This window comes from Jaculus jaculus, chromosome X (genome assembly GCF_020740685.1).
Source record: "Jaculus jaculus isolate mJacJac1 chromosome X, mJacJac1.mat.Y.cur, whole genome shotgun sequence".
In the NCBI taxonomy this organism is placed as follows: domain Eukaryota; kingdom Metazoa; phylum Chordata; class Mammalia; order Rodentia; family Dipodidae; genus Jaculus; species Jaculus jaculus.
Window position 1 is genome coordinate 7731453 of NC_059125.1, and position 24871 is coordinate 7756323.

At 42.3% G+C, this 24871-nt stretch overlaps 1 protein-coding gene across 1 annotated transcript in view; it reads right to left on the minus strand.

Moving 5' to 3' along the window:
- Nucleotides 1-237: 237 nt before the first annotated feature.
- Zrsr2 (zinc finger CCCH-type, RNA binding motif and serine/arginine rich 2) overlaps nucleotides 238-24871 on the minus strand; it is a 30508-nt gene continuing 5874 nt past the window's right edge. Inside the window, exons 4-11 of the mRNA XM_045140481.1 lie at nucleotides 24618-24726; nucleotides 24281-24367; nucleotides 19239-19277; nucleotides 18218-18336; nucleotides 9082-9295; nucleotides 4949-5004; nucleotides 4060-4169; nucleotides 238-1559 (exon numbers count right to left, since the gene is read on the minus strand). Of these exons, the coding sequence (XP_044996416.1) occupies nucleotides 1012-1559; nucleotides 4060-4169; nucleotides 4949-5004; nucleotides 9082-9295; nucleotides 18218-18336; nucleotides 19239-19277; nucleotides 24281-24367; nucleotides 24618-24726 (1282 nt within the window). The 3' untranslated portion in view covers nucleotides 238-1011. The remainder of the gene's footprint in view (nucleotides 1560-4059; nucleotides 4170-4948; nucleotides 5005-9081; nucleotides 9296-18217; nucleotides 18337-19238; nucleotides 19278-24280; nucleotides 24368-24617; nucleotides 24727-24871) is intronic.

The window sequence follows — 24871 nt, forward strand, 5'->3', positions numbered from 1 at the left end:
TTTCTGTTGCAGTCAGATTTGCATTGCTAGTAGAAGTCACCCAAGAGCAGCATGTGGGAAAAAAAGGTTTATTTTGGCTTACAGGCTTGAGGGAGAAGCTCCATTATGACAGGGAAAATGAAGGCATGAGCACAGGGTGGGCATCACCCCCTGGCCAATATAAGGTGGACAATTGCAACAGGAGAATGTGCCAAACACTGGCATGGGGAAACTGGCTATAGCACCCATAAGCCCGCCCCCAACAATACACTGCCTCCAGGGAAGCGTTAATTCCCAAATCTCCATCATCTGGGAACCTAGCATTCAGAACACCTAAGTTTATGGGGGACACCTGAATCAAACCACCACACTTTCCTTCATGTAATGTATTCTAAGGAAATGACCAGAAATATGTAGAAATAGTTAAGGAAATCTATTAGAGGGTCTTTTTTTTTGAGACAGAATTTCACTCTTGCTTGAGCTGACCAGGAACTTACACTGGAGCCCCAGGCAAGCCCCAAACTCATGGTGATCCTCCTACCTCAGCCTCCCCAGTGCTAGAACTATAGACTTGAACCACCTCACCCAACTAGAGGGTTATTTTTAGCACAACACTCTTTAATAGCACAAAGTCAAAGTTCATCTGGAATAAAGGTAAATAAATACATGATATACATGTCATACAATGAATAAAAATAACAATTATGTGACATAATTGAGATTGATGAAATGTGACAATTATATGAAAGGCATTACACTAAAGTTATTATATGCAATCTGTGATTTAAGAAAATGTGTAAACAGCCATAAGAAAAAAAGACTAACTCAATGCTCTAGAATTAATTAGTCTTTGCAGGGTCATTATTACAAGTTATATCATATAATTTATACAGTTTTGTTTTCTAGGTTTTCTATACTAAACACATTTCGTGATTATCAAACAATGAACATTTTACAAAAGATTTCAGGCCACAGAGCTCAGTTACACTTGCAAAGCCGTCAGTATACAGTGTGTACATTTAAGACAGAGGCTTATTTGGATTTGGGGCTCTGAATGACTCTGTCTCTACTGTCCGACCTCCGCCTTCCGCGACTCCTAGACCTCGATGAGCTCCGGCTCCGGCTCCGGCTCCGGCTCCGGCTTCGGCTCCGGCTCCGGCTTCTGCTCCTGCTCCTGCTCCTGCTCCTGCTCCTGCTCCGGCTCCACCGGTTCCTTCGGCTTCGGCGCGGGCTGCGGTCCCTTTTTCTTCCTTTGTTTGGCGAACTGTGCCTCTCACGACTCTTTGCAATGTGCTTGTGAGACTTCTTCCCCCTGTGACTGCTACTCTTCCTTTCAGACTCACCATTTCTCTTGTAGGTGTCGGGACTAGGGCTCCTCCTTCTTCTCGACCGGCCATAGTAGTCATCATGGTGGCCTGGCCTTTCCCTCTTCTCCGAGGTCTTATTAAAAGAGGAGCCAGTCCAGTCTGGGGACAGGTAGATGTCTCTGTTGGCTTCCCTAAATTCATTGTTGGGATTTCTGAACACATGAAGAAAGTTGCAGTGCTTTCCTCTAGGGCACTGTTGTACTTCGAACAAACCTGTGAATCAGGCACAGTTGGTGAAATGGCAGTTATCAACAGGCATTAGGAAGATGGCATTTCATCTTTTGAGGAAGTAAGAAGGTACTTTTCTGAAGTTTGGAACTATTTTTTTGTTGCATATTGTTTAAAAAATACTCAAATGCTCTAACAAGACACTGAAGCTGGCCGAGGTAGCTGTGCACGCCTTTAATCCCAGCACTTGGGAGGCAGAGGTAGGTGGATTGCTGTGAGTTTGAGATCACCCTAAGTCTAAATAGTGAATTCCAGGTTAGCCTGGGCTAGAGACCCTACCTCGAAAAACAAAAAGCCACAACAAAAGGCACTCTGAAAGGTAACAAATCAGAAGTTTTAATTCACCAGAATTTCTGTGCCTTGTTGTATTATTGGAGTGCAACTGAAAAAATTGTAACCCTGTCACCTCTCCTAAGGTTTAACCATTCATTGATTGCATTTACATCCCTAATTAACACAGAAGAATCAGGCTTTGGGGTCCCTGTGGTAGCATTGTTTTTGAGGGCAGAACTACTGGTCAGAAAAGAAGGCCCATCATATGTGGAGGGTCCTATATTTCCTTTACACAGTAACATAATCACTGGGTATGGTAGCGAACACCTATAATCCTATTGCTTGGGAGGCTAAGGCAGAATTGCCACAAATTCAAGACCAGCCTGGAATACACAGTGAGATCCTATCTCAATAAAAGAAAGGAGGGCTGGAGAGATGGCTTAGCCGTTAAGGCGCTTGTCTGCAAAGCCCAAGGACCCATGTTAGACTCTCCAGATCCCATGTAAGCCAGACATACTAAGGTGAGGCAAGCTCAAGATCACTCATGCCCACTAGCTGGCACAAGCATCTGGAGTTCTATTTCAGTGGCTGAGGTCCTGATGTGCCAATTCTCTCTCTCTAAAATTTAAAAAAAAAAATAAAAGATAAAAAAGAAAGGAGGGGCTGAATGGTTAAAGCCATGCAACTTTGAGTACTTGGGTTCAGATTTTTGGACCTCACATAAAAGCTGGAATCTGGTGGGCCCAGGATCTGAACAGGTATCTCTCCAAAGATATACTAGTAGTTAATAATGTCACAGAAAGATGTTCAACGTCATTACTCACAGAGGAAAATAATAAAGCTGTTATTTTTTTCCAAAAAAAATTAAAAAAAAATAAGAGGGTAGAGAGATGGCTCAGTAGGTAAAGACACTTGTGTGCAAAGCCTGATGACCTGGGTTCAATTCCCTTGTATCCACATAAAGCCAGATGCACAAAAGGGCAAATGCATCTGGAGTTCGCATGCAGTAGCAAGAGGCCTGGTGTGCCTATACCCCCACCACCTCTCTTTCGCTGTCTCTCTCCTTGTAAATACATTTAAAATGTCTTTTAAAAAATTAAATAGACACCTGCTTTGGGGACATCAAAGCCACTCAGAAACACATCACTGGAATCACACCATGTTTCCAGGAACCAGCAAAAGAAACTACCTTAGGAAACATCCCGCAAACCTGTAAACAGGATGTAATGGTTTTGGCTTTCCTGAGCAAGGAATTATAAAATCTCCCCTCCATAAGTGGTTTTCTTTTCATTTATTTACCTAGAGACAGGGTCTAGCTAGGTAGTCCCAGCTGGCTGGCCTCAACACTCCTCCCACCTCAGCCTCTGTGGTGCTGGGACTGCAGGTGAACATCACCACATCCAGCATAAATTATTCTAAAATGACATCATCCATTAAGACACAGTCTTTATAAACTGTGGGGTTTTTTGATTGTTTGTTTTGTTTTTGATAAGTTTTAAGCACTCGAGAACACAGGGCAGAGAACGCAAGGCAAAGGCAGGATATATATCATGCCAAGGCATTAGCACTTCATTTCTCTTATCTGGGGAACTTCCATGCTGATGTGACTAACCCACCTTTAGAAGTCAGAAAGTGACTTGGCCTTCAAAGCTGCTAGTTACATTGTGCACAGCCCTGAATCACTTCCTGGTTTGGCTGCGCTGTCTGATGAGTCAGACTAACTGACCCCACACCTACCCAAGGGCTCATGCACAAGAGCATTACTTCAAGTACAGTGAGGAATGCTACCCATAGGTAACGCTTGGGGTAGCAATGATGTTGGTAGATTTCTTAGGGATCAAGATGGAAACAAACAGCTCAAGTGATGAAAGCCAGTCAATGGAAAAAAACTCTTGCAAAGTGCAACAAGGCAATGTGAGTACATTACACGCAGAATCCAGGACTGAGGATCCGAAGACTGAAACTCAAGCCCCATTGCTGTCACCAATATAATGTGACTTCAGTCAACTCATTTATACAGTGACCCACAGAGTTTTTTTATACACCTAAACTGCAGTGTCCATTATATGACAACTCTGGTCATCTGCAGTTTGAGACAAAACTGCACCTGTCCCTTTAAAATATTGATTTTTTTTCCCTAAAAGTTTTCCTTTGTATAGCTTTGTATAGAAGGATAGAGGTGGGGGAGGAGGGACTGCTATATTGCTTTTACCACAAATTGCCATTTTCCACCGAGTCACTGGGCAGAATTCACACTGGAGCTGTCGTCCTGCATACCATCGGCCATTAAAGACAGAAAAGGCTGCTTGGCATTCTTCTTCCCTTTGAACCGAAAACCAAAGGAAGTGCTTAATAGTAAATCCAATAGAGTAAACCTACGACTAATTAGCCCTTTTATTCATTTATCATAGGACTACCAAGTTTATAGCTTTGTTTTTTTGTTTATTTGTTTGGTACGGACTAGGAAGTTTTCATTAGAGCATTCAGGTTCCACCAGTCGATAATTTATCCAGGTACCTTTTTTACTAACTATATGAGAAGTTTTGTTGCATGGAAATTGGCTGGAGCCAAAGCTTCTTAATCCACATGACTGGACCATGAAGTATTGAACTGTTTTCCCTTGTTGGAACCTCCTGTTTCTCAGCTAGGACTGCTGTTCTTACTACAAATGGCTAAGTGAACCCATTAATCATGGTGCAGCCTAGGCAAATTCATGGCAAGACAAGCAGAAATAATACAGGAAGTACTCTCCTGGCTCGTCATTTGCACAATAAGAATACATGGGGCTTCAACCCCTTGATGCTTTTGATTTAAACTTTACATTCTATCTTCTGGTTATCCGTATTCAGTTTGAACTTTAGCTATTAAAATTATATAATAAACCATGCCACAAAATATTCAAAACTACATAACTAGACAAAGAACAATATAAGAATGTATCATGTTCAAATCTTGTCTGTTTATCAGCTCTTAATATTCACATTCTGAAAAATGCCATTCATATGAAAGCTATACAGCCAGTGGGAAAATCCCAGATATGAAAGAAACAAAATACCCTAACTATGACAAAATATGAAGATGTGTATGTCCGTAATACTTACGACTGGTACTGAACATATACGTTGCCCCTCAGATGAGGTTCCAAGTTGCAGCTGACCTAAGGAACAAGGAAAAATGCTAACATAAAAATTAAGCAAACAAGTAAAAGCCAGGCATAGTGGTGCATGCCTTTAATCCCAGTACTTGGGAAGCAGAGGTAGGAGGATTACTGTGAGTCTGAGGCCAACCTGAGATTATGTAGTAAATTCCAGGTCAGTCTGGGGTAGAGTGAGACCCTACCTCAAAGAAAAAAAAAAGTTAAACAAAAGAAACCATCCCATCAACAAACACATTTTGTCCAGGCCAATATGCCAAAGTGTAGCTGATGTTCAAAGATTCCAAAATAGAGACATGATTCCACTTTGCTATTTAAGGTATACATCAACACATAACAGCACTGCAGGCCTAAAATGTCAGATCCCTGTTGACCCCAGTCTGTTTTATATATTTGTCCACCATTAATATTAAGTGTTTCACACATATATAAAAAACACAGAGCAGGATTGGTGAAATGGCTTAGTGTCTAAGGCGTTTGCCTGTGAAGCCTAAGGACCCCGGTTCAATTCCCTAGGACCCACATAAGCCAGATACAGAAGGGGGTACATGCATCTGGAGTTCGTTTGCAGTGGCTAAAGACCCTGGCACACACATTCTCTCTTTCTATCTGCCCCCCTCTCTCTCAAATAAATGAATAAATAAAAATAAATAAACAGAGTATAGTGCTTGGCGTGGTGGCACATGCCTTAAATCCCAGCACTTAGGAAGCAGAGGTAGGAGGACTGCCTTGAGTTCAAGGCCAGCCTGAGACTATATAGTGAATTCCAGGTCAGTCTGGGATAGAGCAAAAAAGATGCTACCTTAAAAAAAAAAAAGAATATACATCAATCTATAGATATCCTATACGTATTTAGTAATAAAAATTTCCATTTTCCATTTTGGGAATGTTTAAACAGTGCTTTACTGTTTGATCTACTTGAAATCCTCCCATCCTATTCTCCCATCTCAGTAACTTAGGTAAGCACTGTCAAGAGGCTGAGTGTACCTTTCATGTTCCAAACAGAAACATGCATACATATATATAGACCTTTGAAAACATGGGCTGGTCCTGGGTGTGGTGGTGCACGCCTTTAATCTCAGCACTCAGGAGGCAGAGGTAGGAGGATCACCATGAGTTCGAGGCCACCCTGAGACTACATAATGAATTCCAGATTAGCTTGGGCCCCAGTGAGACCCTACCTCGAAAAACCATAAAATGGAAAATTAAAAAAAAAAAAGATGGGCTGGGTAGATAGCTCAGAGGTTAAAGGTATTTACTTGCAAAAACCTGCTGGCCTGGGTTTGTTTCCCTAGTACCCCATAAAACAAGATGCACAAAGTGGCACATGTGTTTGGAGATGGTTTGCAGGGGTAAGAGGCCCTAGTGCCCATATTCACTCTCTTTCACATTCTTTCTCCTTCTAATAAATTGAAATATTAAAAGAAAAACATGGAAATACAAATGTGTGGTAGCATACACACACCAGCTGCATGCCAGAAAACATATACAGATAAATGTGTATCATGCAAAATGATGTACACATTTATGTTTATGTATACAAAGGAACATGCCTATGTGCTAATAATGTATAGTATTGCTTTGTACATTTAGACAGCATTTTTTGCACGTGTGTGTGTTTGTGTAGACCTATGATGTATATGCATGTATGTGTGTAGATGTGCAGGCCTGTGCATACACAGAAGCCAGAGGAAAACACAGTGCCTTTGTCTATTACCTGCAAGATTTCCTTGAGACAGAGTTTCTCCCTCAGCCTGAAGCTGCTATTTTTAGGCAGCAAGTTCCAGTGATTCTGCAGTTTCTGCCTCTTCACAGAGCTAAGGTAACAGGTACGTGTGGTCACACTCAGCCGTACATATGGGTGCTAAGGAATTGACCAGGTCCTCTCAGACCTTCATGTCTAAGCCATCTCCCCAGGCCCCATTTAGAAATTTTACATAAACGGTATTCTATATTTTTTCAAGATGTAATGTAAGGGCTGGAGAGATAGATGTCTTAGCAGTTAAAGCATTTGTCTGTAAAGCCAAAGGACCCAGCTTCAATTTCCCAGTACCCACATAAAGCCAGATGCACAAGGGGGCACACGCGTCTGGAGTTCATTTGCAGTGGCTGGAAGCCCTGGCGTGCCCATTCTATCCTCTCTCCCTCTATCTGTCTTTCTCCCTGTGTCTGTCGCTCTCAAATAAATAAATAAAAAATGAAGAAAAAAATATATATAAAAAATAACTTAATCCCATGGTTCCCAAGGGCCTGTTAACTTTTCCATAATGAATTCAATATTCTAAACATTTTTTCTCCACAAATTTACTAAATAGCCTTTTATTTGTAACTGCCAAATGTGACTAGCTTTCCAAAATCTAAAAAAAAAAAAACAAAAAAAAACAAAAAAAAAATGTTGTAGTTAGTGGGTACAATTTGCCATAGTAACAGTGTAATTTCCACTAATCTTCCCCACAAAAGGCCTCCCTCCCCCATTGTATGGTGCTGAGGGTAGAATTCAGGGTGCTGCACATACCAGGCAAGTGCCCTGCCACTGAGCTACATCTCCAGCCACCGGTCTGAAGTTCTGAAAACTTTCCACCATTTTGCTGCCACTTTATAGAAGTAGCATGAGCTAGTGGCCACGAGGGAAAGCACTGATGGAAGCCAATCTGCTGCTGGGGCAAGAAAGAAGCACTTGCAGGAAAAATAACATTTAAGAACACAGGGTGAATGAGACCACACTGCCTCCTAGGCTGCTGCTTGCCTTAATGTGGCATCATGCAAGCCTGACCACAAACATCTATTTCAGTGCTTACTTGTACTCAGAAAACAGGAAGGTGCATGCCACAGAAATAAAAGGTTACGGGGTTTTTTTTTTCAAGAATTTTTAAATCCTACAATCAACAAATAAAAAGCATAGCCTTGAATTCCATAAATATTTTGATCCTTGGCTATTGCAACTGCCATTTGCAATAGCAGGAAAATCCCCACAACTTTAATCCTGTTTTTCTCTTGCCTAATATAGCAAGCTTATTCAGGTTCAGATGTGATCGAGTCACAAAGTACACCTCTGTTAGGATTCAACTCATGTATTCCACGAGCAGCAGGGACCCCATCTAGCTTCAGGAATATTTTCCTTGCCTTAAGGAATATTTAAAAATGTGTCATCTGGGGCTGGAGAGATGGCTCAGTGGTTAAGTGCTTGCCTGTGAAGCCTAAGGACCCTGGTTCAAGGCTCAATTCCCCAGGACCCATGTTAGCCAGATGCACAAGGGGGCACACACGTCTGGAGTTCGTTTGCAATGGCTGGAGGCCCTGGCGTGCCCATTCTCTCTCTCTCTCTCTCTCTCTCTCTCTCTCTGTGTGTCTGTCCCTCTCAAATAAATAAATAAAAATAAACAATAAAATAAAGTGTCATCTGCATACCCCTTTTCACCTAATGTGTCATCAATAGTATAAAGTACTGGCTTGAGGGACATTATAAGTTCAGTACTGAAAGTTCCCAATGAGGGGCTGGGGTGACGCCTCAGCACTAAAAGGTTCTTGGTTGAAAGTAGCCAATGAATAAAACTAAAGAAAGGAATCACGATCTACCTAGGAGCTTAAGTAACTCCAAAAGAAAACCCTGTGTGCCTTGAGCAGAAGCTACAAGCCACTGCCAACACAGGCCATGAACATGCTGAGTGAGGAGTGCCCAGTCACAGCCTGTACAACACAGCACTAGGTAAGGAAGCCACAGAGAGAAGGAAAAGGCCGGCTCTCCATCACAGGCGGCATCTACGTAAAGGCGTGTATGGCAAGGTACAGAGGACCTGGCAGAGAACGGAAATGCTGGGAAGAGCTGCCACACAAAGGCACTGCCTAAGTGAGAGCTCCTTTCCAACTCAGACCTGAGCATTTGGATATTACACCAGACCCTGCTTAGGATTTCCTCCTGTATCTCTATGGCATTGGCCAGAGGGAGGGTGGAAAGGAAGAGAAGAAAGTGACATGACCGACTCCAGACTAGGCACATACGGGTACATGGCTCTGTTTTCTACTTGGCTTTGTGTATTTCAAAATCAGGTGTGCCCGTCCCCTTCTCATACACACGCAGACCTTAAATTGAACCACTTTTCCCACGTTCTTGAACTCAGGTAGGACATCGTGATAGAAGTCTAGGAACTGCTGGTAGGTTTCCTCCTCACTGTACTCCAGGCTGGCGTCGGGGTCATAGTCATCTCTTCTGCACTGCTCCATCCCAAATGTTGTAAACATGCTCTTAATAAGAAGGGTGGGACTTGACGTAGGGAAATTATGTCTACGAGAACATCTGCATAAGACAAGCAAGATCATTTGTGTAATACTTAAAAAGCACATTAACAAAAAAGTACATTAACATACACAATAAAAGCTTGCCTTGGGGGCCAGAGAGATAGCTTAGTAGTTAAGGTACTTGTCTGAGAAGCCTAAGGACTCATGGTTGACTCTCCTGGTCCCACATAAGCCAGATGCACAGAGACTCAATCACACAAGGCCACACATGTGCACAAAGGGGCGCATGGGTCTGAAGTTCGATTCCAGTGGCTGCTGGCCCTGACGCACCAATTCTCTCTCTCTCCCTCTCTCCCTCTCTTTCTCTCACTCTTGCATTAAAAAAAAAATTAGTGGCTCAGCAGTTAAAGGTGCATGCTTGCAAAGCCTGCTGGCCATTACCCATGTGTCATAGTTATGTTTGTATGACTGGATAAAGAACCTGACCAAAAGCAGCTGATGGGAAGAAAGGTTTCTGCTTTGGCTTACACTCTGGAGGGCAAGCTTCATGATGGCAGGGGAAAGGACAGCATGAGGGGGCTGGACATCACCTCTGCCACAGCAGGCGGAGAAGAGCAGCAAGAGAGTGAGCTGAGTTCTGCCAAAAAGGAGCAAACTACAACACTCCTAAGCCCACCCCCAACAACATACCTCCTCCAGTAGCCTCCACCTCCCAAATTGCCATCAGCTGGGAACCAAGCATTCAAAACACAAGAGTTTATGGAGAACGCCTAATTCAAACCACCACACCATATATAAAACCAGACACAGGGCTGGAGAGATGGCTTAGCGGTTAAGCACTTGCCTGTGAAGCCTAAGAATCCTGGTTCTAGGCTCCATTCCCCAGGACCCACGTTAGCCAGATGCACAAGGGGACACACACACCTGGAGATCATTTACAGTGGCTAGAGGCCCTGGCGCGCCCATTCTCTCTCTCTGTTACTTTCTAATAAATAAATTAAAAATAAACAAACAACAAAAAAAATCAGATGCATAAACTGGCACATGTATCTGTAGTTTGTACGTAGTAGGAAGAGGTCCTAGCATGCCCATACTCTCTCTTTCTCTGCTCACAAATAAATATATTTTTTGAATAGCTTGCCTGCGAAGTGGCACACGCCTTTAATCTCAGCACTCAGGAGGCAGAGGTACAAGAACTGGTGTGAGTTGAAGGCCACCCTGCGACTACATTGTTAATTCCAGGGCAGCCTGGGCTAGAGCTAGAACTTACCTTGCAAAAAAAACTAGCTTGCCTTATCTGGGTGTGCTGGTGCACACCTACATAATCCCAGCACTTAATGGGTTTAGGTAGGAAGATCACCATAAATTCAAGGTCAGCACAGGGACTACAGAGTGAATTCCAGTCTTGGCTAGAATGACACCCTTACTCAAAAAAAAAAAAAAAATCTTGCCTTAAATTCTGGATTAAAAACTCAAGTAACTAAGTTGTTTGGACTTTATTGTAAGACAATAAACCCTACTTACATACCAAGCTCTACCACGTGAGAAAACTGTTGGAAGACCACCAGGCTTCCCATTAAAATGTAAGATTGCAGTGGCTGGAGGCCCTGGAGTGCCAATATTCTCTCTCTCCCATAAAAAAAGGCCAGTCTGTTGGGCTTGCCTCAAAAAAATGCAAGATTGGGACTAATTTCCAAGTTCATTTGTCAGTAAAGAGCCTTTGCATAAGTTTAGAAAGATTTCAATGTGTTGAACCGTAAGTAAAAAGAAGGCACACTAGGGCTGGAGGGATGGCTTAGTGGTTAAGGCATTTCTCTGCAAGTCCAAAGGACTCAGGTTCGATTCTCCAGGACCCATGTAAGCCAGACGCACAAGGTGGCACATGCGTCCGGAATTTATTTGCAGTGGCTGGAGGCCCTGGTGTGCCCATTCTCTCTCTCTCTCTCTCTGTGTGTGTGTCAAATAAATAAATAATTTTTTTAAAGTTTAAAAAAAGAAGGCACACTAGTGTGACAAAGGGCAGTTACAGGCATAAAATGCCACATGTGGGACTCAAGAAGAAAGTGAGAACTAACAATATAATCCTGGTTCCACACAGTTTCCAACTGACTTGCATGCTGAAGAATTATAACTGCATGCACATACAGCATATGATACTTTCCATGCATTTGGGTATTTTTCCCTCTGATCCCTTAAACCTGGTAGGATAGCTGATGCTAGTACTTTCCCTGTCTTGCAAGGGAAACAGAAACCAGAAGCAGCACTGACTTCCCAAGCCACATGACTGAGAAGAGATGGATCTAAGAGATCTGAGTTAAACTCTGGTACCTGGTCACTATGAAGCATAAAAAAATACATATTACAATTTTTATTGACCACAAGTGGCTAACCACGGTGAAGAATAATTTCGTTTCAGAGTTTAAAGTAAACTAAGGTTAAGATGACCAGGTTATACTAGGGTAACTTTGTTACTCCCTATATGAGTTTTCTATTTCATTTACTCCCTTTGCCTAAGAGGACAGAGTCTAAAGAACAAAATAGACCAAAATTTCCTGGTTAAGGTTTTTGTCCAAATCTTATTTGTTTATTTGTGTGTGTGTGTGTGTGTGTGTGTGTGCGCGCGCGCGCACGTGCATGCGTATGCACTAGAGTCTCTTATAAGGAACACCCATCCAGTTTAATGTGGGTTCTGGGAAAATGATCCTGGCTGAAAAGCTTTATAAGCAAGTGCCTTTAACTGCTGAGACTTCTCCCAAGCCCCTTGGATAGGATTCTAATTAAAAATAAGTAAAAGCCGGCATGGTGGTGCATGCCTTTAATCCCAGCACTTGGGAGATAGGGGTAGGAGGATCGCTGTGAGTTCGAGGCCACCCTGAGATTCTGTAGTGAATTCCAGGTCAGCCTGGGCCAGAGTGAGACCCTAACTCGAAAAACCAAAAAAAGCCCCAAAAAACAAAAAACAAAGTAAAGTTGAGCATGGTAGTGCACGCCTTTAATCCCAGCACTAGGGAGGCAGAGATAGGAGGATCACTGTGAGTTCAAGACCACCCTGAGACTCCATAGTGAATTCCAGGTCAGCCTGGGCTAGAGTGAGACTCTACCTTGAAAAACCAAAATAATAACAATAATAAGAAGTTAAGACTTTTTTAGGGAAAAACAAGCTTGGGAGGCAAGTATGTTAAATATTAGGGCAATAGTGGGGGAAAGAAAACAGTGGATGTAATCTACTGACCTAAACAGCTGAGAAGAGCCCACAGTTCACCAAAGAGGAAAACAGCCTCACTCAACTTAGATGAGATAAGAAGCTACCCCAAAAGGTAACAGGACTGTTTCACACTGACTGGGACAATGCCTACCCCAAGGCTAGGTAAGTATATAGGCCTGCACTGGAAGTACTGATTTCACTTTCCATATCCAGGCAGGTTGCTACAGAAAAGAATCCCAGAGAGGGAAAATATTCAAAACCTATCCCATTAATTAAAAATACTAATGTGTTAGATTTGATAGATGTACTTTTAGTCTAAGTTACCATTCTTAAATAAATTGTGTTTTGGGGTTGACTTTTGTTGCTTTTGATATTTCTCTTTCCCAAGATAGGTCTCACTCTAGCCCAGGCTGACTTGGAACTCCCTCTGTAGTCTCAGGGTGGCCTCGAACTCACAGAGATCCTCCCACCTCTGCCTCCCAAATGCTGGGATTAAAGGCATGTGCCACCACGCCCAGTTTGACATTTGTTGATCTATGCTTTTATTTCTTCTGTTTTATCCTGGGGACAGGGTCTCACTCTGGCCCAGGATGAACAGAAACGCATTGCAGCCTAGGAATCTCAGTATCCCAGTTGACAGGATTAAGGGTGTGAGCCAAGAAGCCCAGCCAGTTTGGGGCATTTCACTTTGTTAGCTTGCTGATTTATTTTAACCACGTTCATGCATAAATACTCTTTGGTGGCTTTGGATGCGTGTATGTATATTGCTCAGTGGGCTTTTGGAATTGTTCTGCACTTTCCTCCAGGTATCACCATACCTGATTTTAAGCTATATTACAGAGCCATAGTAACAAAAACAACATGGTACTGGCACATAAACAGATATGTAGATCAATGAGACAGAATAGAAGACTCAGATATAAAACCAGGCAGCTATGGACATCTGATTTTTGAGAAAAATGCCAAAAATAAAGAAAAGACAGCCTCTTTAACAAATGGTGCTGGGAAAACTGGATACCTAGGGTAGAAAGATATAATAGATCCTTATGTCTCTCCAGGTACATGAATCAAGTCCAAATGGATCAAAGACTTTAATATCAAACCTGAAACTCTGACACTGCTAGAGGAAAAAGTAGGGGAAACCCTTCAACATCTTGGCTTAGGCAATGACTTTCTGAATATAACCCCAGTTGCTCAGGAATTAAAATCACTAATCAACCACTGGCACTTTATGAAATTAAAAACTTCTTGTACAGCAAATGACACTGTGAATAGAGCAAAGAGGCAACCAACAGAATGGAAGAAAATCTGTCAGCTATACATCTGACAGAAGATTGATCTCCATTATATACACAGAACTCAAGAAAACTAAATAATAAGAAATCAAACAACCCAATCAAAACATGGGCTAAGGCTGGAGAGATGGCATAGTGGTTAAGTTGCTTGCCTGTGAAACGTTAAGGACCCAGGTTCGACTCCCCAGAACCTATGTAAGCCACATGCACAAGGTGGCACATGTGTCTGGAGTTCATTTGTAGTGGCTAGAGGCCCTAGTGTGCCCATTCTCTCCCCCCCATAAATAAATCAAAATAAAATAAAACATATACATACGTATATGTAGTTACATAGGCTCTAGGGGTCCGGAGAAAAGGCCTAGCAGTTAAGGCACTTGACTGCAAAGCCAAAGAACCCAGGTTTGACTCTCCAGGATCCACACAAGCCAGATGCACAAGGTGGCACACACGTCTGCACTTCTTTGCAGCAGTCAAAGGCCCTGGCATGCCTGCCCATTCTTTCTATCTATCTGCCTCTTTCTCTCTCCCAAATACATAAAAATAATAAAATAAAATTTTTTTTAAATCGGCTACAGGGTTGGAAAGATTGCTCAGTGGTTAAGGTGCTTGCCTTCAAAGCCTAATGACCCAAGTTGATTCCCCAGTACCAACATAAAGCCAGATGCCCAAAGGGGCACAACATCTGCTGTTTGTTTGCAGTGGCTCCTTTCCTCTACTCCCTATGATTCTGTCTTTCACACATGGCCCTGTCTGCATGCCAAATTGGAACAATCCTACCTGGGCCCAGTGTTTGCCACCAAAAGATATTCTGACTGCTCCCAATCACTTCAAACATTATTGCTCCATCCAAATTGTCCTCCAGGGACTCATATAAGCATGGAAGAAACCAACAGGTGAAGTACCCATTCAGCTAAGCCCATCCAAGGAACAGTTAGAGGGAACAGAAAATGAAGAGCTGGACTTCTAGTTAAGATGGAAGACAAGGAGCCTTGCCAAAGAGCACACTGGGAAGTGCTTCTCCTGGTTCCCAAGGCTCTGAGAAAGCCTTGGACACTGTAGAGAAGGACTTCTCCTCATCCACATCAGCCTTGCAAAATCAGAACTAGAAGGAGAGGGCTAGGGTACCAGCTGAGCTCAAGAATACCCTCAGACAGTATTTTAAAGCCTCACCTTAAACATAATTTTAGCACCAGGAGCACCAAGATTACAGGAAGCCAAAAGCTGCCACCAGCCTCTCCCTACCCCTCCACAGCGCCCTGCCCCAGACTAGCACATAATACACCAAGGAGGGAACCACTCAGTGTGAGATAGAACCTCACCTCAAAAGATGGCAGGAAGCCAGGTCTGGGCTATAGTGAGACCCTGCCTCGAATCTCCCCTCCCCCCCAAAATAAGGTGACAAGGAGCTGGGCATGGTGGTGCCTGCCTTTTATCCTAGCACTCAAAAGGCAGAGGTAGGAGGATCAATGTAAGTTCGAGGCCACCCTGAGACTACATAGTAAATTACAGGTCAGCATGGGCTAGAGTGAGACCCTACCTTGAAAAACCAAAAAAGAAAAAAAACGATACACGGCTTGGGTGTGAAAGGATAGCTCAGCACTTAAAGGCACTTTGCTTGCAAAGCCTGCTGGCTCAGGTTCACTTCCCAAGCCACTCATGTAAGCCAAAAGAAAAAAAGTGGCACAAGCACCTGGTGTTCTTTTACAGCACCAAGAGGCCCTTGTGTACCCATACACACACACACACACACACACACACACACACACACATACACACACAATTTTTTTAAGAAAAGGTTAACAGGATTGATTGCCGAATGTGATTAGATAGGTTTCAACTGGAAATACTAATCATGCCTCCTATATCAGGGCAGGTTGCTAAAGAAACTTCACAGACATCACAGAGAGGGAAAGAATTCAAAACTATCCCACCAAGGCAGATAGAGTTACTGTTACATTCATTGTATCTTGGGTACATTATGACTTAAGTCATTTATGACTATATGTCTGTTCAAATAACTCAAAAAGCCAGGTGTGGTGGCAACGCCTTTAATCCCAGCACTCGGGAGGCAGAGGTAGGAGGATCACCGTGAGTTTGAGGCCACTCTGAGACTCCATAGTGAATTCCAGGTCATCCTGAGCCAGAGTGAAACCCTACCTCGAAAAACCAAAAAAATAAAAAAGAAAAAAAGAAACAAAAATAAATAAATAAAATAACTCAAAAGAATCAAGAAAACATATTCCTAAAGAAATTCCAAGAGAGCCAGGCATGGTGGCACACACCTTTAATCCTAGCACTCAGGAGGCAGAGGTAGGAGGATTGCCGTGAGTTCGAGGCCAACCTGAAACTCCATAGTGAATTCCAGGTCAGCCTGGGCTAGAGTGAGACCCTACCTCAAAAAACAAAAACAAAAAAATCCCAAGAGAACACAGAAAATCAATTGAGTGAAACAAGCATGTCAATATAAGATATAAGTAAGGAAATAGAAGTATGGAAGAAAACCCAATCTGAAATACAGGAAATGAAAAAAAACAAATTAATTAATTAAATGAAAAACTCCAGAGTCCTTGGATATGATGGCTCATGACTGTAATGCCAGCACTCAGGAGGTTGAAGTAAGAGGATTACCATGAGTTCAAGGCCAACCTGGGATAGAGTGAGACCCTACACCAAAAACAAACAAACAAACAAAAAACAACCTCTATAAAAGCCTCATCAATAAAATTGATCAAGTAAAAGACTGAATATCTGAGCTTCAAGACAAGGTGGGGAATTTGGAGCATTCCAATAAGAAGGAAGACAAATTAATCAGAATATATGAGTGGGACTTTCAAGCCCGTCAGAATACTGTGGAAGTCAAATCTAAAAATTCTGGGCACAGAAGTGGAAGAATTATGGGGTAAAGGTACACAGACAATGACAAGGTGCCATCTTGGAAGCAGAGAGCAGTCCCCACCAGACAGCCAACTGGATGCTATCTTGCTTGATCTTAGACTTCCAGCCTCCAGAACGATGAAACATATGTTTTCTTCTTTATAAGTCACCCGGTCTCAGGAATATTGTTATAAAAACACAGAGCCAAGAGATACATCCATAGAAATGAGGGGGGCTGGAGAGATGGCTTAGTGGTTAAGCGCTTGCCTGTGAAGCCTAAGGACCCCGGTTCGAGGCTCAGTTCCCCAGGTCCCACGTTAGCCAGATGCACAAGGGGGCGCACGCATCTGGAATTCGTTTGCAGAGGCTGGAAGCCCTGACGTGCTCATTCTCTCTCTCCCTCTATCTGTCTTTCTCTCTGTGTCTGTCGCTCTCAAATAAATAAATAAAAAAATTTAAAAAAATAAATAAATGAGGGGCTGGAGAGATGGTTTAGCAATTAAGGTGCTTGCCTACGAAGCCTAAAGGACCCATGTTTGATTCCCCAGTACCCATGTAAAGCCAGATGCATAAGACAGTGCATAAGTCTGGAGTTCGCTACACTGGATAAAGGCCCTGGCATGCCCATTCTCATTCTCTCTCTCTCCCTGATCCTCACCAAATAAATAAATAAATCATTTTTTTTTAAAGAATAAATGTGCCAGGTGTAGTGGCGCACACCTTTAATCCCAGCACCTGGGAGGCAGAAGTAGAAGGAATACTGTGAGTTCAAGACCACCCTGAGACTACATAGTAAATTCAAGGTTAGCCTAGGCTAGAGCAAGACCCTACCTTGAAAAAGCAAAAAAAAAAAAAAAGGAATAAATGAATTCTATATTAAAAACAAAATGGGCCAGGTGTGGTGGCACAAGCCTTTAATTCCAGCACTTGGGAGGCAGTAGGACTGCTATGAGTTTAAGGCTAGCCCAAGACTACTCAGCCTGGGCTACAGTCAAAGAGATCCTACCTCAAAAGAAAAAAAAAAAAGGTTGGGAGATGGCTCAACAGTTAAAGGTGTTCGCATGCAAAGCCTGCAGGCTCTGGTTCAATTCCCCAGTAGCCATGTAAAGTCAGGCACAAAAGTGTTGCATGCATCCAGAGTTCATTTGCAGTGGAAAGAGGCCTTAGCACACACCCATTCTCTCTCATTTTTTCCCCTTGCAAATAAATTTTAAAAAAATGTTTAAAAGATGAAAAAGTGGGCTGGAGAGATGGATTAGTAGTTCAAGCACTTGCCTGAAAAGCCAGAAGATCCAGGTTCAATTCCCCATGACCCACGTAGGCCAGATGCAGAAGGTAGCACATGCAGTTTGGAGTTCCTTTGCAGCAGCTAGAGGCCATGGTGTGCCCTTTCTCTCCCCCCCCCTTTCTCTCTCTCAAATAAATGAACAAAAATATATTTTTTTAAAAAAAGATGAAAAACTGGAGATGGAGAAGAGCAAGAAAGCAGCTCACCTCTGATGATGAACATCTCAAACTTAAGACCATGCCTGTTCCAAAAGGAGAACTCTCAAACCTTGACATCTTAAATCCTTGCATTCTGACAAGACAAAGCAAAATTCCTTACCTGTCTCCAAATCTGCAGGCTCCTGTTTTACTGTAGAATGGACAATTGGCTCGATCTTTCTCCAGCACTCTCATATCCACCGGTGGTTCTGGGTTCTGCCAGATGCCACCATTTTCCAACTGTTAAAAACAAACAAGTAACAGATAAACATGACTTTATTGCTGGTATCAAAGCCCATGAAAGACTAAATGATTCCCAAATACTCTAATATTTTCATCAAAACTAGAAATGAGCCGGGTGTGGTGACACCATTAATCCCAGCACTCTGGAGACAGAGGTAGGAGGATCTATGTGAGTTCGAGGCCAGTCTGTGACCACATGGTAAATTCCAAGTCAGTCACTGTGGACTAGAGCGGGACCCTACCTTGAAAAACAAAACAAAAAGCAAGCAAACAAAACCAACTACAAATGGTTTCACATAAGAACATTCATGTTTCAGTTACAACACGGAATCCAGACTTACAAGCTAAGTCTCTGAATACTCTTGGTTCCAAGTCACTGAAGGCAATCACCAAGGCCTTTCTGTCTATCCATTCTGAAAAGGATCCTGTGACTCAAGGAGCCACCAGAGAGAAGTCCAAGTACTCTGAATAAAGGGAAGCCGACAATTGGGGGGGGGGGGAGGCAGTAGTAGGTAATGTGCTTACACACACGTTAAAGACTCTAGACAAGTAGTCTTTGGGGCGATTCAATACCATTTGCTTCTGATCATCAATGAACTGCTGTTGCCACATTCACTGAAGGGCCACAGAAGTGACTCCAGGAGTGACTTAAATAGCCTCCCATAAAACTTATGTGACTGGAGCTACTGTTTCTAATGAAATATCACGTGTCCTCAAATTCCTTTTCGTTTTGTGAGACCAGTTTTTTCTATGTAACCCAGGCTGACCTCCAACTTATAGCAATTCTCCTGCCTCAACCTCTGGGCTTACAGGAGCACCCCACCACATCCAGCTATGGAGGACAAGGAAGAAGGCTAAGGAACTATCTCAAATTCTTAATGAAAAGTTTTTCCAAATACCTCATTTTCAGCATGATCCAGCATCTTCTGCACAGCTTCCTATAAGTGGTGCAAACATAGGACTAATGAAAACCTGGAAGTCAGGTAAGTCATGTCTGGTTTCTTTAGTTAAGAATCTAAGATATCACAGTTAACACACACACACACACAAACACACACCTCTCAAAAGGCTTCAAGTTCCTATTACTTTATAAACACATATCTCCTGAGAAGCTTTCAAAAGATATATAGCTTAGAATATTTATTCAAATACAAAGTTTGAATAGTTCACACTGCAAAATATTTAAGTATTTTAATAGTTCCAATAACAGTATTTAGTATATTTCTACATAAGCAAATCACGTTCTTGTTTGTAATATAAGGCATTAATGACTATTATAAAAATGTTAGGTTAAACATCCTATTTAACAGAAGCTAAAACAGGACATAATTAGGATATAAAAAATATTTTAGGCAGGCGTGGTAGCTCATGCCTTTAATCCCAGCACTTGGGAGGCAGAGGTAAGAGGATCACCATGAGTTCAAGGCCACCCTGACACTACCAAGTGAATCCCAGGTCATCTAGGACTACAGCAAAACCCTACCTCAAAAAAAAAAAATCATCCAGGTATGTATATGTATGTATATATTTCAAACTTGCAACAAAATAAAGAAAACCTTGCAATATGGCAGTAAATTTCTACCTAATTGATACGTTCAGTTACGTTCTACAGACCTTTCTTCCCTAGCTCCTCAAAGCACCCTGAAAGACTTCTGTCTAGCTGCAGACTTCATAGCTCTGCCTGGTCTATAAGGGTCCTGGCAACTTAACATGCTCAAAACAGAAGTCTTTTTTGGGGGGCGGGGGGAGTTGCTGGTGATCCAACTCAAGGCCTTACATGTCTTTCCTTTATATTTTCCAGAGAGTCTCACTCTAACCCGGGCTGACCTAGAATTCACTATGTAGTTAGTCTCAGGGTAGCCTTGAACTCACAATGATCCTCCTACCTCTGCCTTCTGAGTACTGGGATTAAAGGCATGTGCCACTATGTCCAGCTCATCAAGGCCTTACTTACACTAAGTATGCACATTTACCTCTAAGTTACACCCCCCCCAAAATAAAACTCTTGTTTTCCTTTATCTACTCATCCCTAACATCTACCTAAATGCCCTTCTCAATAGCTGGTACCGTCTGTCATTTGCCTAAGTGTCCAAAAAAAAAAAAGCACCAAAAAACTGTGACTTCAATTCCCCTCCTGTTCCTTCTCCTCCCTCCCATTCAACCCACCAGCTGGATTCCTGTTAACTGCCTCCGACACTACCTAATCTGTATAACCTAATAGTTTTTTAAGCACCACCCACATCTAAGCCACAGTTATCTACTACTCAGCTTTGTAACTGATCGTGCTGTTTCCTCTCTTGGCTATTCCCTGTATATGAAGTGAGGATGATGTGTTGGAGGTAACAATATGAATGGGATAGAGGCACTCCTTGATTCACAACTCCTCAACGTCTGTTCAGTACACTAGCCATAAAGTCCAACTCCTCCTACCCTTTCCCACTCTCCCGGCCTCCTCCCATGCCCTTGCCCCACTGCCCCGTGCTGTGTGGTATGTAAGCTTCAGCACTTTGGTCTTTGCGCCTCCAGATCTCTTCTTCCCAAGATCCCTGTACGCAGGTATCAGCGTAAGCATAGCCTCCTTAGAGCTTTCCTTGCCCAGGCAAAATCTAAATACTTACTCCCCTCTCCCCTAACTTTATGACATAACCTTGCTTTGTTTCTTTATGGCACTTAACATTCTCTTACTCTTTGAAAAGATATGTTTTTCTTGCTTACTCTCTGACCCTCCCATCGAGGAAAGTAGCTCAATGGGAACAGGGGCTGTTGCTTTTCACTGCTGTATTGCTATCCATAAGAAAGGCGTGAAGCACACAGCAGAAATGGGCATCCCATACGCCCCTGACATATACTTAGCATGGACCTCACTTTACCTACTGTTGTTTCTGGCCTCCCTAAGTGGCCTTTAAAACAAAAGCATTAAAAAGAAGCTTTAACTTTGGTTGGTCCCTGAACAACAAAATTAAAAACTCAGTTAACAAATATTCTAAACTTTTTTTTTTTTCGAAGTAGGGTCTCACTCTAGCACAGGCTGACCTGGAATTCACTATGGAGTTTCAGGGTGGTCTTGAACTCACAGCGATCCTCCTACCTCTGCCTCCTGAGTGCTGGGATTAAAGGCGTGCGCCACCATGCCTGGCAATATTCTAATCTTAAAATGGAACTCATTCATCTCTGTAAAATATGTCAAACTCTAACTAATTTTTATACCCCTAAGAACCTGACATGATGTTGCCTCATCTGGAAAGCAGTGCTCAAACAAGGGCTCAACACTGCATTGGAACTACCTATGACACAAAAGACAAAAACTGACAGCTGCTGATACTCTACTGTGACTAAGTTGTAAACATATTATAAGGTGAACAAGTATGGAATTTTATGCTATTTAAATGTAGCAATATTCCAGAAAAAGATACATCCTCATGAATCAGTCAAGGAAAGATGAGCTGTGTTATCTCTGAAATAATACACCGTTAAGGAATACTAGCAAAACAAACCAATTAAAAAAAAATCCTGAAAGAGATACATTTAAACATTATAGAATTTCCTACCTTCCTTTTTATGCTATGGATATTATTATGGAAAATGAACATTAACCAGGAAGAAAAACATATAACAGAAACACAATAATACCCACCCAAAAGTGGGCATGTACTTCTCAAAAAGAATCCTTTCAAACAACCAACTGTCATGTCTTTATAGCAAAGGTTAGAAAGGAAGCCATGATTTAATAACAACAAAGATATTTCTTAATTCCTTAACATTTCAAATCCTGAAAAAAACTCAGTAGCAGAGGCCAGTAAGCTAGAAAAGACATATAAAGGGAAAAGAAAGGAAGGGAGGGGGGTACTTATTACGATGGTATTGTATATATGTAAGTAGAATAGATTAATGGGGGTGAAAAGGGCCAAAGTGAAGTCAGGGGAAGAGATCGAGTAAAGGAAAGGTGGATGGAGGGCTAATCAAAATCTAAGAGGATATAAATAAATCACATGGAATCCTACTTTTTTGGAATGGAACACTCAGGAGCCAAAGATTGTTGCTAGAAAATGTTCAGGGCCAGGGTTGGGATACCTTCCAGTGAGCTGTTGGCCAAGGAGGTCACTTATGCCACCAAAACATTGTAGGCCATTGCCAAGGCCCTTGGTTTCCCACCAGGAATAGATGGTAAGACCCTATTGCTGAAGATTCCACATACTTGGGCTACAAGGTCACTGAGAAACCCTGCTGGAACTGAGCTGATAACCTCCTCCATGTAGACCAGCTGAAAGAAAGCTGAAAGAATCCATTCTGCATGCAGTTCAATGGCAGAAAGAGAAATCACCAGTGAAAATACTCAACAGTGGACACTGCAAGCCTTATATTTGGCCAACCAGGCCAAGTGAGCCAACAGGTGCAATAGTGGCACGTCTGTCATGTTGGAAACCAACTGCCCTCTAATTGGACTGGAGGCCTGCTCCATGGGAGGGAATACATCCCTGATACTGAAAACTTAAAACAGGGGTAGTCATGAATCCTAGGGGTGTATTGTCTGCTGGTGTCTGGCTAAATGTATATATTATGCTTATCAAACCACCCAGTAAGCCCTTCTCTTAATGTTCATACCCTTATATTAATGCTACTCTCACTTTTGGTAGAAAATCTTCTCTTTTCAAATGGCAGTGACCTTGGGACGACTCAGAAGGTATCATAGTGCTGGAAAGAAGTGACAGGAGTGCTCAGCACTGCAATATCTCTATCACACCTTCCAAGGCTCAGGGCCTACTGTGGAAGAGGTGGCGGAAAGAATTTAAGAGCCAAAGGAAGGGTAGGACTCCTTACACCGTGCTCCTCTAGACACAAAATGGCCTCAATATCCATGACCTCACAGTGCCTGACACTGCCTACACAAGACCATCATAAGAGGAGGAAAAGATTATGACATCAAAATAAAAGAGACTGAGATGGGGAGGGATATGATGGAGAGTGGTGTTTCAAAGGGGAAAGTGGGGGGAGGGAGGGCATTACCATGTGATATTTTTTATAATCATGGAAGTTGTTAATAAATATTTGGAAAAAAAAAAAAAACAAAAAAATAAAAAAATAAAAATTTGAAAAAAAAAATCCTGAACCAGTTAAGTCAAGTGATTCTTTCTAAGGTATCTATAAACTATTATATTTCTTATGAAGTAAATAAATATGAAAACTGCACAACATATTCATCTTTAAAGATATCAACACACATGCAAATGAATCTCAGAAAAACATTGCTTGCTACAGAGTGGTAAGAATGCAAAGTGGAGGCCAGCTGCCTAGTCGACAGAAATGTTTTGCTGAAACACGGCCCATCCGTTCCCTTGCTTAGTATGCATGTCCTCTCTGAGAGTGCACTGGCAGAGTTGGACGATAGCCAGAGGCCATTACAGACCTAGTATATCAAAGCCTAGTACTTGCTATCTGGCTCTTGAAAGGAAATGTTTGCCAGTCCCAGAAATAAAGAGTCACTTGGAAAAAGCAGAAGAAAATCTTAATCTAAGAAATTTCCAGGCTGGAGAGATGGCTTAGCGGTTAAGCGCTTGCCTTTGAAGCCAAAGGACCCCGGTTCAAGGCTCGGTTTCCCAGGACCCACGTTAGCAGATGCACAAGAGGGCGCACACATCTGGAGTTCGTATGCAGTGGCTGGCGGCCCAGCCACACCCATTCTCTCTCTCTCTCTGTCACTCTCAAATAAAGAAATAAAAATGAACAAAAAAAAAGTTAGAAAAAAAGAAATTTCCCACTGAACAGATCCTAAGAAGAGTATCATAAGAAAAACCATCTATTTTGAAGTGAAACCAATGACTCTTTTCAAACAAATGAAGCAACAACCAAAAAATATAACAATCAAAGCCCACCCCAGGAAGGCCCACCCCTGCACAGTCTTCAAACGCACAAGGGAACACTAAGAAGATACGGCAGGAGTCACCTCTCTCTCTTTCTTCTCCTGCAACTTCTGTTCCTCCTCCTCTCTCTCCTTTCTCTGTTGTTCTTCCCATTCTTCCTTTAACTTTTTCTTTGAAGGACAAAAAGAAAAAGAAAAGATAATTTTAGTTTCACACTCACTCTTTTCGAAACATTTTCAAAACACTGAACATACAGAATAAACTAGTGGAAAATGTTAAGAGCAACACATAGCAGCCATGCCCCTCTGCTAGGGGCCTTGCAGATGCTAAGCGAAATTCCCACTGTGAGTTGTATCCCGGCCCCACAACCTGCGACTCGTAACAGGAAGCAGTTCAGTGAGCTTACTGGCCATGTCGTACCTCTTGTTGTTCCTTCCGTTTTCTAGCAGCTTCTTCTTTCTTCTTCTTGATTCTGAATTCTTCTTGTGCCTTCTGCTCCCTCAGCAGCCATTCTTCATGTAATCTTTGCCTATTAACATGAGCCAATCAAGAAAAGAAATGAGCATACATAGAAGATGGCAAACAAAATTCACGTGTTTAGGGAATGACTAAAATATCGTGAAAGGTATTTTCTGCCTCTGGCTTTACATGGGTGTGGGGGAATCGAACCCAAG